This window comes from Temnothorax americanus, unplaced genomic scaffold (assembly GCF_048541705.1).
Source record: "Temnothorax americanus isolate GAGA-0224 unplaced genomic scaffold, ASM4854170v1 Scaffold29, whole genome shotgun sequence".
Classification (NCBI taxonomy): Eukaryota; Metazoa; Arthropoda; class Insecta; order Hymenoptera; family Formicidae; genus Temnothorax; species Temnothorax americanus.
The window spans coordinates 763,691-777,454 of record NW_027509432.1 but is presented as its reverse complement, the minus strand read 5'-3'; the positions used below and the strand labels follow the sequence as shown (position 1 = coordinate 777,454).

Below are 13,764 nucleotides of genomic sequence, written 5' to 3'. Positions count from 1 at the left end.
TTTGTCACGGAAATATCAAATTATCAGGCCAAGATCTCTTGTCCTTTCTCATAATCTATTCGTCTGAGCTTCTTTTTTAAAATAGGACATCTTGTTCACCGGGCTTTTCTTCGGCAGCCAATGTGATTCGTTCCTAATTCCAAGACTTGAATTTCCTATTAGGAGATCGAATGTCCATCGGGTCTTCTTCCGGCGATCAACGTGGTTCGTTTTTGCATTGCATCCATAATTATATTCTACTTACTGGGAATAATACACATTTTATTATATTTATATACAATTAAGACTTTACTTCCAGAATTGTATCGCAACGAAAGAGAATGTGAGATTTCAAGCGGAGGGTATGATTGTTAAGTGATTTCCACACAAACGCTAAGAAACAAATTATAAAAAATACAATCTTGAATAAATTTAATATATGCATTAAAATAATTTGAAAATACAATTCGAATAAGTATACTGACTATCGATATTTTGTTTCAAACGTTTTATTTTTTCAAGGGCATTGTTCGAAGATATCCCACGTAAATAAAAACATTAATGAATTAATTTGAGTTATCAAAAACAGTTATCAATACCACGATTAAAACAAAGTTTTCAATAATATATCTCTGTACCTCGTACAATATTGTAAAACAGGCTGAAGCTTTACTTTATCAAACGACCTTCGTCAAAAGACGTTAAATGTAAAAATTACTATACGATAAGACTTAACAAAGAGAAATAAATAAACGTACGATACAGACCACTCGTCTTCTTCCACCATGCGCAATATCATCGAACTTCTTAGTATTGGAATAACAATCAAAATGCTATTTATTTCAGTCACGTTCCTTTATTACATAATATATATATATATTAGACATTACATACAAATACATCAATACGTCATTATAATCATAATGTATTTCAAATATTGTCTAATCTTTTTAAAAACTGTCTTTGTACGTACAAAAAACCTTAAATTGTGCTTCTTAGCCGTCATCTTCCTCGATAGGTCAGATCTCTTTTATACTGTAATTATAATAAGACGATATTATTTTGTCTATAACTAATTTTTAAATATTATCTTACATAAGTATTATATTTTATGTAGATAATGAAAGAATTACGTTATCGCATTAACACTATTTATAACAAGTTAATACTAATATTAATAACAGTCATATAAGATTGGCCAAACGACAGATTAATAACCCAAGAACTATTAGATAAAAATTAACGATTCAGACAATAATTCTCTTGTTACAAACAGCATTTTAAATATATTACAATTGAATGTCGAAAATCTTCGTAGGAAGGGAAAATACTAAAAAAAATTCAAACATTCTATCCTGGATGTCAAAAGTCAAAACGTTATACTTACCGCGGCGGCGAAGCATCGCGAGGCATCACAGAGATTCAAAGTGGTTTCGCCTCCTCGCATAAGCCCCCATGCAGGCGAAGAATCCGACAATCGCGACGGTCAATCCCAAGATCAACGCCAGAGTGTCACCGAAGTCGAAATTGTTGGAAGCCATTGCGACATCGAGAATGCCGAAAACGACGAACAGAAAATAGAACCACATTTTTCTCGCGGAAGACGATATGACGATGCGGATGTGCCAAGTACGTGATATCAATTACAAGATTGACAACTCTCGTACGTATCTGTGTACTCGTCTTCTCGCACCGTCGTGCGTCGCGTACGATTACAATTTAATATAGATCCATGTCTTTTTCCATGTGTTGTCGTACACCAAGTCGGCAGTCGGCGCAGTCGCACGTTAACTCATGTCCGCCGTTGATAAATACTGGTGACAATTGGTGACAATCTGACAATTACGTCTTATTTGGCATTTTGCAAACACAAAAACGGCGGTGTAGAGGTTAGAAACCTGAGAGCGGCCATCCCGCTTCGGAGGACACGCGACACGACCCACCTGGGTTGCGTTGCGTTCCAAAATTCACTCTGGGTAACTAAAATCTATAGTTTACGTCACGTACACTATAGCATTTTAGTTAACCAGAGTGAATTTTGGAACGCAGCCCTGTCCTATAATCTGCCCCCTCTGAGAAAGTAGACGTCAACTACGTCGTTACGCTCGGGGCGGACTTGGCTACCGTCAGCAGCTGGCGGAAGTAACCTCGAAAGCAATTACGATTTTCGATATCGATACAGATTCAGATGTAAACACCGTCAATAAGTGTCAACGGACGTCGAGCGAAGTAAGCGGAGTCGCGGTAGAATGGCGACGTCGTCGGCAAACGTAACCGTGTCGAGCATCTTGAAGAACAAGAGCTCGTTCGACGATGAGCCGCGGAAGAAGAGCCGGGAGGACTGGCGAAAGGCGAAGGAGCTCGAGGAGGCGAGGAAGGCTGGCACGGCCCCCGCGGCCGTCGACGAGGAGGGTAAGGACATCAATCCGCACATCCCGCAGTACATCAGCGCGACACCGTGGTACTTCGGCGCTCAGGGTCCCACCCTGAAGCACCAGAGACCGCAGCCCGAGAAACAGAGGGAGTTCAGCTCGATAGACGCGTGGTACAATCGCGGGGTGGATGCCTCGCTAACGGCCGCCAAGTATCGCAAGGGCGCCTGCGAGAATTGTGGCGCGATGACTCACAAGAGGAAGGACTGTATGGAGAGGCCGCGCAAGGTCGGCGCCAAGTACACCAATTCGAAGATAGCGCCGGACGAGTTCAGCCAGCCCGACCTGTCGATGGACTACGACGGCAAGAGGGACAGATGGGCCGGTTACGATCCTTCCGAGCACGGAGCGATCGTCGAGGAGTACCGGAAGATAGAGGAGGCCAAGAGGCAGATGCGCGCCGAGAAGCTCAACGCCGAGGAGGAGAACGACGAGCTGGACTCGGACAAGGACGAGGATAAATACGTCGACGAGGTGGACATGCCTGGGACGAAGGTCGACTCCAAGCAGCGCATCACCGTGAGAAATCTCCGGATTCGGGAGGACACCGCCAAGTATCTGCGCAATCTGGATCCGAACTCGGCGTATTACGATCCAAAGACCAGATCTATGCGAGATAATCCTTACGCCGGTACGGAACGCGAGGTGGATTTCAAAGGCGAGAACTCGGCGCGCTTCTCCGGAGACACGCGGCAACACGCCGATGCGCAATTGTTCGCTTGGGACGCGCACGAGAAAGGAGTCGACGTACATTTGTTGGCCGAGCCTACGAAACTCGAATTACTGAAGCAGGAGTACGACAAGAAACGCGACGAGCTCAAGGACAAGGCGCGCGACAGCGTGATCGAGCGTTACGGCGGCGAAGAGCATCTCGAAGCGCCACCGAAGCCCCTGTTACTGGCGCAGACCGAGCACTACGTTGAATATTCGAGGTACGGCAAAATAATTAAGGGACAAGACAGACGGGTGATACGATCTAAATACGAAGAGGACATTTGTCCGAATAATCACGCGTCGGTCTGGGGCTCCTACTGGCGAGGTGGAAAGTGGGGCTACGAGTGCTGTTACTCCTTCGTTAAAAATTCATATTGTACCGGAGAGTCGGGGAAGAGAGCGGCGGAGGCGGCGAGCCACGGCGTACCGGATGACGTTCCGCCTGAACCGGAACAAACGAATGAGGACGATCGTATCGCTTCGAGCAGCGAATCTCCGTCCGAGGATGAGGATGCGAGAGACAAAACGGAAAAGCGGAGTAAAGCGGCTAAACGGAAATTGAAGAAACAGAAACGGAAGGAAAACCGCAGGACCAAAAAACGAAACAACGCGGAGCAAGACGAGGACAAACTGAAGGAAGCGCTGAGGAAGGAGGAGGAAAATGCGAAGCGAGCGGACAGAATGTTGCGGATAGATGAGAGGAAACGTCCGTACAACAGCATGTACGAGACGAAGGACGTGTCAGCCGAAGAGATAGAAGCGTATCAAATGAAACGCAAACGCGACGAGGACCCAATGGCCCATTTTCTTTAAAAGAGCGATTGCCAAGTTGCTCTTGCGATACGACACGGTCAAATTGATATTGTACGTAATGTATAAAGTCTGCGATGTTATTTATCGCGTATCATTCTGCGCCAAGTACTAAAATGCGTGGTATTTGGTATTTTAATGACATTAATTATATGTTGGTTCAACCGGTTAATTTCTACTTGTATAATTCATCGTCCCCCTAATCTTTCCATGTTCCAATCTTTCTCAAATAGTGAGAAGTTGATGATTCTTCTAATATGATTTATTTTGCATTATTCTCTACAAATATGGAGCTTTAATGACGTTGCAATAACGTGTTAACTAAACTGATTAATTTCTATATAATTCTAATCTTTTTCTCAAACGGTAAAAGACTCGTTCTATCTAACGAAATGGTACGGATATTGCTCGAGAAGTTGGTTGATCAGAATTTTATCGGAGTCGCGTGGGGGAGTCATCCTTAAAAAAATTCGCGTGAGTGATGAGAGAGAGAGAGAGAGAAACTTCGTATTTCCGCGGCTAGGAAAAAGTAGGATCGTCGCTCAGAGGGCACTGCGCGCGCTGGCATCTGTGAAATATGCGGCGGTTGGACGACTCCGGGTAACGACTGATCGATGACCGAGGTAAAAGCGCTAGACTGCCATAGCCATATTAGATTAGAAGCAGACCGTGACTTTAGACATCAAATGTCTTCTTTCCCTCAGGCTTCGTTCCCAATTCCCACGATTCGCGATATTTATGTTTCGCCGTGTTGTACTTTCGTGTCGATGATAAAGTCGGATAAGTGTACAGCTCGCACTCGTAGGTGTTCCGTACCCGGCACGTCGTTCTGTGCGTCTCTCGGTCTCGCGTCTCGCGCGCGCCTGCCGTGCTCCGTTCCTTCTAATTCTAACTCGGCCCCGAAAATGAAATATCTTTCTTAATTTAACTGGGGATACCGCGCGTGGGTTAATTGCGCGCTGCTAGCGTGTCGCGTTGACGCGCCGCGTGCCGCGTGGTGGAAGAGGCGGAAGAGAGGAAAAAAAAGGAGCATGTTTTTTGCTCGGAGGTTACGAGACTGGCAATGATTTGACTTTAAAGATGACATAAATCTGTGCTGTGCGTATTTCTGGTATAAAGGTGGAAGAGGGAAAACGAGAGAGAGAGAGGGAGAGAGACAGAGAGACAGAGACGGGAAGAGAGAGAAAGAGAGGAAGAGAGAGAAAGGAAGAGATGTGTCGGCGGATAAATTACTACAATTTGCTTAATAGCTAATAGACTCAAAATTACTGGTATGCTTTTACGATTCGCTCACCATGTCCGTATACGCGACGATACTGCCTCTCATCTTCCTGGGATTATTAGGTAACATATATATGTCGTTTAAAAAATTTGCGCTTTTCTTTTTCAAGCTCTTACCCTCGGAAGATTTAAAGGATTATGGAATTTTTCAGAGAGCAAGAGAGAGAGAGAGAAAGTTTTAGACGATTTTGACCAAACTCCAATTAACTTAATCTTAGTCATGCGCTTAATTTAACCGGCATAATTGCTTATCGCAAAATTTTCAACTGTATATTTCGTTATATCTAATCTAAGCTTTTTCTCTTCGTGTATTAAACGTCCTATTTGCGTTAACAAAATAGTACGAATATCGTTTGACAAGTTAAAAACCGATTAAGTTAATTGGAACTTGGTCAAAGTTATCTTTATTTCTATTGTCATTGATTGTATTCGAGAGAATGCGTTAGCTCCTTATTAAAACCCATCTTGATTCGAATAAAGCTGAGATTATGGATAATCTTACTTGCAAACGATTACGCTGCTGTCTCTGTTAAGGTCCGAAACTCCTGTATACTTGACTTTAATTCTTCAATTCTGTCTGTGAATTTGAAACTTATCCAGTAATTTGTTCCTTACGTTCGCTTGCGTCACTGTTTTTACTTTGTAAATTGTAGACGGATGAATAATAGAATGCAGTTTACGAACAATTATAGTGGCGGTTTGAGATTTGTTTTTCTGACTGTACTCGGTTGAACGGTGACCGAGTCCTATATGCTAAACTTTGTGCAAGTTTGGCATACGTATAGGCTGATCGTAGCAGCAGCTATAGCAGCTTTATATGCCTGTATATCTAATAAGTGTTAAGTTGTAGAATGTTTCGTACGTGTGTGTGAAGACAAACTCTATCTTTGTTTACTTTTTGACAGAGAAAATATTGTAATATGATGTGTATCTTAATTATAATAATTATAAACTATATATACATTTACAACGTAACAATTATTTTAAAAATTGTCTTGTTAAAACAAACTATTAGATGAAAGGAATATAGCTGCAGTTAAGCAATACTTAATAAATAAATAAAACAGTTAATAATTTAATTTATTAAATATTTAATGTTAAATAGAAAAATCATAGAATTTTGATCGATTATTTTAGGAACTGTATCCGCAGAAGATATTAAAGGCTCAGTTTTTTGCGAATTTTACAATGACACTATGTGTGCGGAGAACGAACAAGAGTGTTCGGGAAGGGAAGAATGTGTCCAGCATGACCTAGAGAAACGTAATCATTGTTATGTGCTATGGACGATGAACAGTACTACTAAAGAAACAATAATTAAATTAAAGGTTGGTTATTTATATCTGATTAATATTATTTATTACATATAATTTATTATACGAGTCTGTTATATGTACAAATAATTAAAATGGACCAGATTTTAAAGAAAAAAATGAGCACAAAGTTAAGATATATGTTAGAAGTTAGATAGATGTATGTGTCGAAAAATTTTCGTATTTTATTTTTACATTATTTTGTAATATCAAACATTCTTGCCAACGAGTCTTCTCAAGATCTTGCGTTGAATCTCCTAGATTGCAATTTGTTTCGTATTGTTCTATTCTCGAGAAATTGTTAATTATAAATTTTATTCTCTTGTCGTATACAATTTTTCTATACATTTTATACCTTATTTTCAGGGTTGCTTTTTAGATAACAATGATTGTTATGGTAAACCGCTTTGTGTGGAGAATAGTATGGAAAGAAAAAATGAACTCTATTTTTGTTGTTGCGAAGGCAATATGTGTAACCAAAACTTCTCTTGGGTTCCACAACCAACCACCAAGCCTACAGAACCATCTGTCATTCATGGTATATTATTCGATCATGTTTTATGCGGTATTGATTTTCACTTGAAAATAAATCTGTCTCTTGCAACATACTTGTAATAATATTTAAATGTAAATTCCTTTTCAGAACTTGAACCTGTGCCCAGTGCGAAGCAGCAAGCGATAACACTTGCCCTATTAATAGCAATTCCTATACTTCTTACGATTAGTTCATTTTCTTTTTGGTGGATCTATCGTCGCCGAAAATTGGGCTATTTTAACGAGGTTTGTACTTTGAGATTATTATAAAATTGTTAAGTGTATTATTTAATTAATGCAATTAATGTAAATCTTTCAGGTACCAACGTTGGAACCTGTACCATTGCCACAACCTTCACCTAATCTAGGCTTACGACCGATACAACTTCTTGAGATTAAAGCTCGAGGTCGTTTCGGAGCAGTTTGGAAAGCCCAATTTAAAAATGAAATCGTGGCGGTTAAAGTTTTTCCCATTCAAGATAAGCAATCTTGGCAGACCGAACAAGAGATTTTTAAGCTCGCACATATGGATCACGAGGACATATTACACTTTATAGGTGTTGAAAAACGTGGGGATAATTTACAAGCTGAATTTTGGTTAATTACGGCGTATCATGAAAAGGGTTCACTGTGTGATTATCTAAAAGCAAATATTGTAACGTGGCCTGAGATGTGTAGAATTGCAGAGTCCATGGCAAGGTAACGCGTTATAATAAGAGCGATAATAATTTGTTAGAACCAAAACAAGATTACACATCAATTAAATAGAGCGACACTTTTACTGAGTTTTTATTTAGTCTTTAATAAAAAGATTGTTGTCAACAGAGGTTTAATGCATCTACATGAGGAAATCCCGGCTAACAAAGCAGATGGTTATAAACCAGCTGTAGCTCATAGAGATTTTAAGTCAAAAAACGTTTTACTGAAGGCTGACATGAGTGCCTGCATAGCAGATTTTGGCTTGGCACTTATTTTTCATCCGGGAAAACCTTGCGGCGATACACACGGACAGGTAATGTGTGTGTATATGTATCGTTACAATTTTTTATTATGATGTATAAAAATCACTTAATAATTTGTTACTTATAGGTTGGGACACGACGATATATGGCACCAGAAGTTTTAGAAGGAGCAATAAATTTCACTAGAGATTCATTTTTACGAATTGACATGTATGCCTGTGGGTTAGTTCTATGGGAATTAGCTTCAAGATGTACTGTACAAAATGTACGTAATGTATATTATATGCAATATGTCTTACAGAGAACATGCATTTTTGCTAAACTGCGAGCTCTCAAGACTAGGGCTGTAAATATGGTCTGGATATGTGGATATCGAGGAAACCATTAACTGGATATCCGATATCCGATTTCTTGGGTTACCCGATCCGTTCGTTCGGACATCGGTATCACCCAAATAATCCGCATTTTAATATTCAAAAAATTGAATTTATCCAAATCTGCAAATTTGTTAAATCTGAACTATCCGAACTAACTCCGTTACAAGAACGTGGAAGAAAACTGAAATGCCAAAACCATAATATGCCAAAATTTATTTTGAGGAATGATAATAAAAATGCAAATTGTACATAAAATAATAATGAAATAAACACTGGGTATTATTTTCGTATACTTAACATATAATCACACACACAGTGGAAATAATCACGTACTAGAAGCCTTGTAAGTTAATCGCGTGTCGAAAGTTGCTAATTTTGTTTTTATTTCAATATTAGGGACCAATAGGAGAATATCGACTACCATTTGAGGACGAAGTCGGTCTCCATCCTACTCTAGAAGACATGCAAGAAAGCGTTGTCCATAAAAAAGAGAGGCCGCTGATTTTAGAAACTTGGCGTAAACATCCAGTAAGTAAAAAAGTGCAGAGAGAGAGAGAGAGAGAGAGAGAGAGAGAGAGAAATATCTGTTTTAATTTTATTCATAGAATAAAATTTTTGTATATTAAATAACGAAGGAACTGTACATTGATGGATGAGCAAAAAAATTATTTATGCATAAGGACTAATAATGGAAAGCTTTTTTGATAGCTTTATAATAAAGAACAACGTCTTATATCTATAAAAAAAAAAAATAAAAATAAAATAAAATTAAAAAATTAAATGAATATGTAGCTTTTTTAACGTCTATAATTGAAATGTGTGCTATTTCAGGGACTATCGTCAATTTGTGATACAATGGAAGAATGTTGGGATCACGATGCCGAAGCACGCCTCTCTGCCTCGTGCGTAGTGGAACGAGTTGCTACCCTTGGTAGAGCTCTTGTATTAAATTCATCTACTTTGATTCGTGTTGATAATACCAACGAGATTATTACTACCAAGGAATCTAGTATGTAGTTAGTGTCTATTAATATAGTTTATTTTAATGGCACAACCATTTTTTGTACCATCATTTTGTTATACGTATCAATGAGGAATGTTGAAACAATAGAAAAAAAGACAAGCATATATTTCCGATTTTATGTTTTACTATTTGAATAATTATTAATTTCTCCTCTATTTATAATGCTATACAAGTGACGGTTAGCTATATCACGATATTCAGTATAAAAGTACGTCAACTATCTACTATATTTTATCTTTCTCAGTGCCTTTTTTTGTGCATTGGAGACAAGATTCTCGTTAACGTTAAAAAAGTTTTTGAAATTGAAAATTTTTTTTTTAATTTTTAGAAAATATGAAGTAAAACAAAATTTATATACAAGTAATTGCAAGGTGTACAAGAAAAATTAAATACGATAAATAGGTAAAATTATAATTACCTGTCACCCAAATTATATCGTGACATAACATTTCATGCACGTAGGTCTCTCGTTTTTAAAAATGTACATAAAAGGAGCGACGTACCTCAATTTTTATCAATCCTTGCAATAATTTGCAAATTTCATGCAAGAATGTAAGGCGGCATTGCTTCCATTTAGCTAAGAAATCGTGGATACGTGTTTAGAACATTTTACGAAGATTTGGTATTGCATCGCAGAGTTCGCAGCGAACTCCAGAGTAATCGTATAGAAAATCAACATCGAGCCTGTGACTACCCACACAGTAAGATAAAAAAAAAAAGATCTGCGGGATTTCTTCAACATATCTTGCTGAGAAAAGCATTATATTGAAAGCAAGTGAGAGGGAGAAAAGGGTCGAGGGAGGGAGATATATCTCTGGAGCATACACTTTTTAAATATAATACAATATAACCACACTGCCATATGTATATATATTCTAGCCGTGTATATATATTTTTAACTATAGTGCCTAAAGTACCTTTAGACTGTATGCTATCAAGAGACACGGTAGTGTCTCGCGCCAAGTACACGCGGAGCGAGACCGACCGTGACTCTTTTACGCGACGCGACGGGTTGCGAGTACCCGAGATGTTGAGATCTCGATAATGCGGATTAACTTTATAATTTTTACATATTTTTTATTGATACTTTCTGAATGTTCAATATTAGGACACGTCAAAGATATATATAATGAACTAGGAATATCTTAAGCAAATCGCAATATGTTTGGGATATCCAGGATGATTTCAGTATATCTCGCAGATTTCTATTGCTGTATGGGTAGATGGTTTCATCTAAATCCAGGTACGGATTTCTATACGAGAAAGCAAATCCTTTCACGATAATCTGATTCGATTAAAAGTTGAATAAATTTTTTGATAAAAATCGCCGTTTTCACTCGTATATATATATATATATATATATATATATCTTGGAATATATATATTGGAAAATATGAATATCTTTTCCATAATAAACAACAGTGTGTGAAAAACTTTAAAGTTCCATTATGAAAGAAAACACAAAAAAAAAATGCTTCATAATCATTTAATACATAAAAAACTTTTATTTTCAATTATTTTAATTTTTCTTCTTTGTTTTTTTTCTTATTTAGGAATATGATGTTTATTAAATTGAAATTAAAATTACAACTTGTGAGCAAGTTTCCTGCAAGAATCTATTCGTAGACACGTAATACCATAAGATTTTAGGGTGACTTCGACCAAAGTCCGATTAATTTAACCGATGATGAACTTGTCAGGAAATATTTTATATTTCTATAATATTTATATATCTATAATATTTGACATAGATATAATTGTGAACTTTTTGCTTAACATATGAAAAGAAAACTTAGATTAGAAACGACGAATTGTAATTTTATATATTAAAATTTTTACTGTGAGCAATTGTTCCGGTCGAATTAATCATCGATTATGTCAGTTGGAATTTGCTCGAAGCTCTTATTATGGCAATCGGCTCTTATATTTTGCATTCTTTGTAATTTAAAACAAGGCTCAAATGGATTTAAATACGTATTGTGATCTTGTTAATTACAAAAATGATTCGAGATATATAAGTGAAATGATTCAAAAATGAAACTAAGAACTTTTCTCGCACTTCGACAATGCTCGACACTGTTGAATATTAAATAAACGCGTAACGAGTTAGAAAAAAGACGGTACTGTAAAAGAAATACGTAAAATTATGTGAACAGTAAGTGTAAAATTTATACGATTTGGAAATGTATACATATAATGTATAATTTTTACATGTATAATTTTTACATATTATTTATATTACTTTTAATTTGTTCATGTAATTTTACTTTTCTTTTACAGAGTAGAGATGACTTGGACACATTATGCTCACTTTGGACCGCTCTTATTCTTCGGAATAAAGGGTGTATTGATATTATTTTGACACGTCAACTTTTTACTTTGTATATCTATAAGAGTTTTATCGGTTTCATATTGTAATACATTTTAGATAAACTTTCGTAACGAATCTGATTAAAAATACACTGTAATATTCCATAGACGAGACTGCGCCGTTCCGCTCGAGAACAGGGAAGGAATATTACGCTCAAGAACAGGGGAGGAATACGGAGGGTTTATTTTCATCCGTACATGTCTTATCAACGTTCTTCGGACCAATAGATTCTTATTTGACAAATGATTTGTATCTCTAAATGTTCGAGGAATAGTTACTGACACTTAAAACGCGCACAATGTAGATGCATACGTAATATGTGCCACACTGACATTCCTCATTGATCGTTGGAACCATGCAGTAACTATCCCAATCGCAAAGTATGCCAAATAAAATTCAGCGAAGCATTTTTCCTGTAAAGCCACATCCCGTATATCATTATAAAATGGATGATGTAATCTTATTACTGGGACTTGAACGTTAGCGTTACTTATGTCCGAGATGGAGACCATGACGAGTACAATAGAGTGCTTTAAACATGATTAACTTTTCGGAATTTAATGGCGCACCGATTGAAAATAGCGGTGGTGGTGCTTGATCGGAATGTAAATGATACGTATAGCTGATCTTACTGATTCAGGCATAAACAACGGTAACGTCTGGGCCCTGTTTATTACAAAGTACCTGGTAGATACAATCGAATTAATAGATTGAAATTTATTAAGATTTTTTGCACGGGAGAGAGAAGATGCATAAGCATCTTAATTAATTTAAATTTTATAAAGTGCTATATTATTAAGTGTAATATTTACTTTACAAAGTAGGACACTAATCGTAAATTTTACGTGGCTCTAATATATTTTTCACCTTACTTACATTCTTATTAATATATATTTTATTTTATCAAAGCGATCAGCTTAACGTTATATTTAATATAAATATAGTCTCGAAGGCGTTTTGTTTACGAGTAGAGATAATTAATATGTATGTAATGCGACATAACTAAGATAATGTAGGCTGTAAATTATTCATATTTACTAGCGGTACGTACGCCGCAATTTATCGAAAGGAGCAATGAAATAAGTGTTTTTATTCTAGAACCCAAAACGCGACAATTTCAACATATAAATCTACTAAAAAACACTAAAAGACACTATTGTAGTCTCGTTTTACCGCTCTTATATGAATACGTTTATTATATATTGATAAAAAAATATATAAGTAATCTCAGTAATCGATGCTTTTACATATTTATTCGAAACTGTACGGAACGTCCAAGTGATTTTCTTCTCGATAGTTGAGCAATTTTTCTTGGAATCGAAAGGCTTCCAATCTCCGAATCATCAATAATCGGAAACAGCGTTAGATATCGTACGGTGCTATAAAGCCCATCTTTTATATCCTACCCCAAATATCTGGGGTTTAATATTGTAAGCAACCATTTATTGGTGGTTTTTCGGACTGCGGCTAGCACGTTGCCTAATAATCCTAATAAATTCGAGATAGCAAAATTCTTTTTTTATTCTTGACCCTATATAATTTTATTCGAGTAGTTTCTTCGAAGCTCATCTTGCTAAGCAATATGATTTTTTTCCGATTATATAATAAAAAAAATTGGTTGCTGCAATTTCCAATGATTGTAAAATTGTAATCTTCTAGATAAAATCTAAAGTTTATCTAAGAGACAAGATTTTTGTACAACAGTAAAATATCTTTCTACGTCCGACAGCATTTCTTCTTGCAAGAACAGATGTTCGACGCTACTGTATTCTTCTAATATTCTGTACGCATGCTGAATTCCAGTAATTTGGATCAAGTCCTTTTTAGCCAACAATCAAATTGCATGTTTATGTTTAATTAATTAACTTGCGTGGAATACAAATGGCAAATTAATATTGGGACAGGTATAATATAGACGGTGGTAATATAGTCACATAAAGTGTTCAATCTTTTCTAGACTTTTCTTG

The 13,764-nt window shown here is 36.9% G+C and overlaps 2 protein-coding genes across 4 annotated transcripts; both read left to right on the top strand.

Moving 5' to 3' along the window:
- The first annotated feature begins 1,988 nt into the window (after nt 1-1,988).
- Nucleotides 1,989-4,107, top strand: Slu7 (Pre-mRNA-splicing factor Slu7). Its single transcript, XM_077410755.1, has one exon. It carries the CDS (start codon nt 2,229-2,231, stop codon nt 3,936-3,938), a length of 1,710 nt encoding a protein of 569 aa, XP_077266881.1. The 5' UTR covers nt 1,989-2,228; the 3' UTR covers nt 3,939-4,107.
- Nucleotides 4,108-4,494: 387 nt separating this feature from the next.
- Nucleotides 4,495-13,520, top strand: Put (activin A receptor type 2 punt). 3 transcript variants are annotated; one of them, XM_077410752.1, is made up of 10 exons: nt 4,495-5,279; nt 6,354-6,544; nt 6,896-7,067; nt 7,173-7,309; nt 7,383-7,762; nt 7,889-8,075; nt 8,153-8,290; nt 8,799-8,930; nt 9,234-9,411; nt 11,905-13,520. In XM_077410752.1, the coding sequence occupies exons 1-10, from the start codon at nt 5,231-5,233 to the stop codon at nt 12,054-12,056; spliced, it is 1,716 nt and encodes a 571-aa protein (XP_077266878.1). In that variant the 5' UTR covers nt 4,495-5,230; the 3' UTR covers nt 12,057-13,520. The 3 variants fall into 3 exon arrangements, with proteins under 3 accessions (XP_077266878.1, XP_077266879.1, XP_077266880.1); XM_077410753.1 differs by having other exon boundaries at nt 4,496-5,279; nt 9,234-9,418; nt 11,905-12,045; XM_077410754.1 differs by having other exon boundaries at nt 4,496-5,279; nt 11,707-12,042.
- Nucleotides 13,521-13,764: the final 244 nt, after the last annotated feature.

Excerpts from the sequence above, each read along its gene's own strand:
- Put (XM_077410752.1), top strand. The coding sequence starts at position 5,231 with ATGTCCGTATACGCGACGATACTGCCTCTCATCTTCCTGGGATTATTA. Across the intron at positions 8,291-8,798 it reads CAAGATGTACTGTACAAAAT|GGACCAATAGGAGAATATCG; the intron begins GTACGTAATGTA and ends TTTCAATATTAG. Across the intron at positions 9,412-11,904 it reads TATTACTACCAAGGAATCTA|ACGAGACTGCGCCGTTCCGC; the intron begins GTATGTAGTTAG and ends AATATTCCATAG.
- Slu7 (XM_077410755.1), top strand. The coding sequence starts at position 2,229 with ATGGCGACGTCGTCGGCAAACGTAACCGTGTCGAGCATCTTGAAGAAC.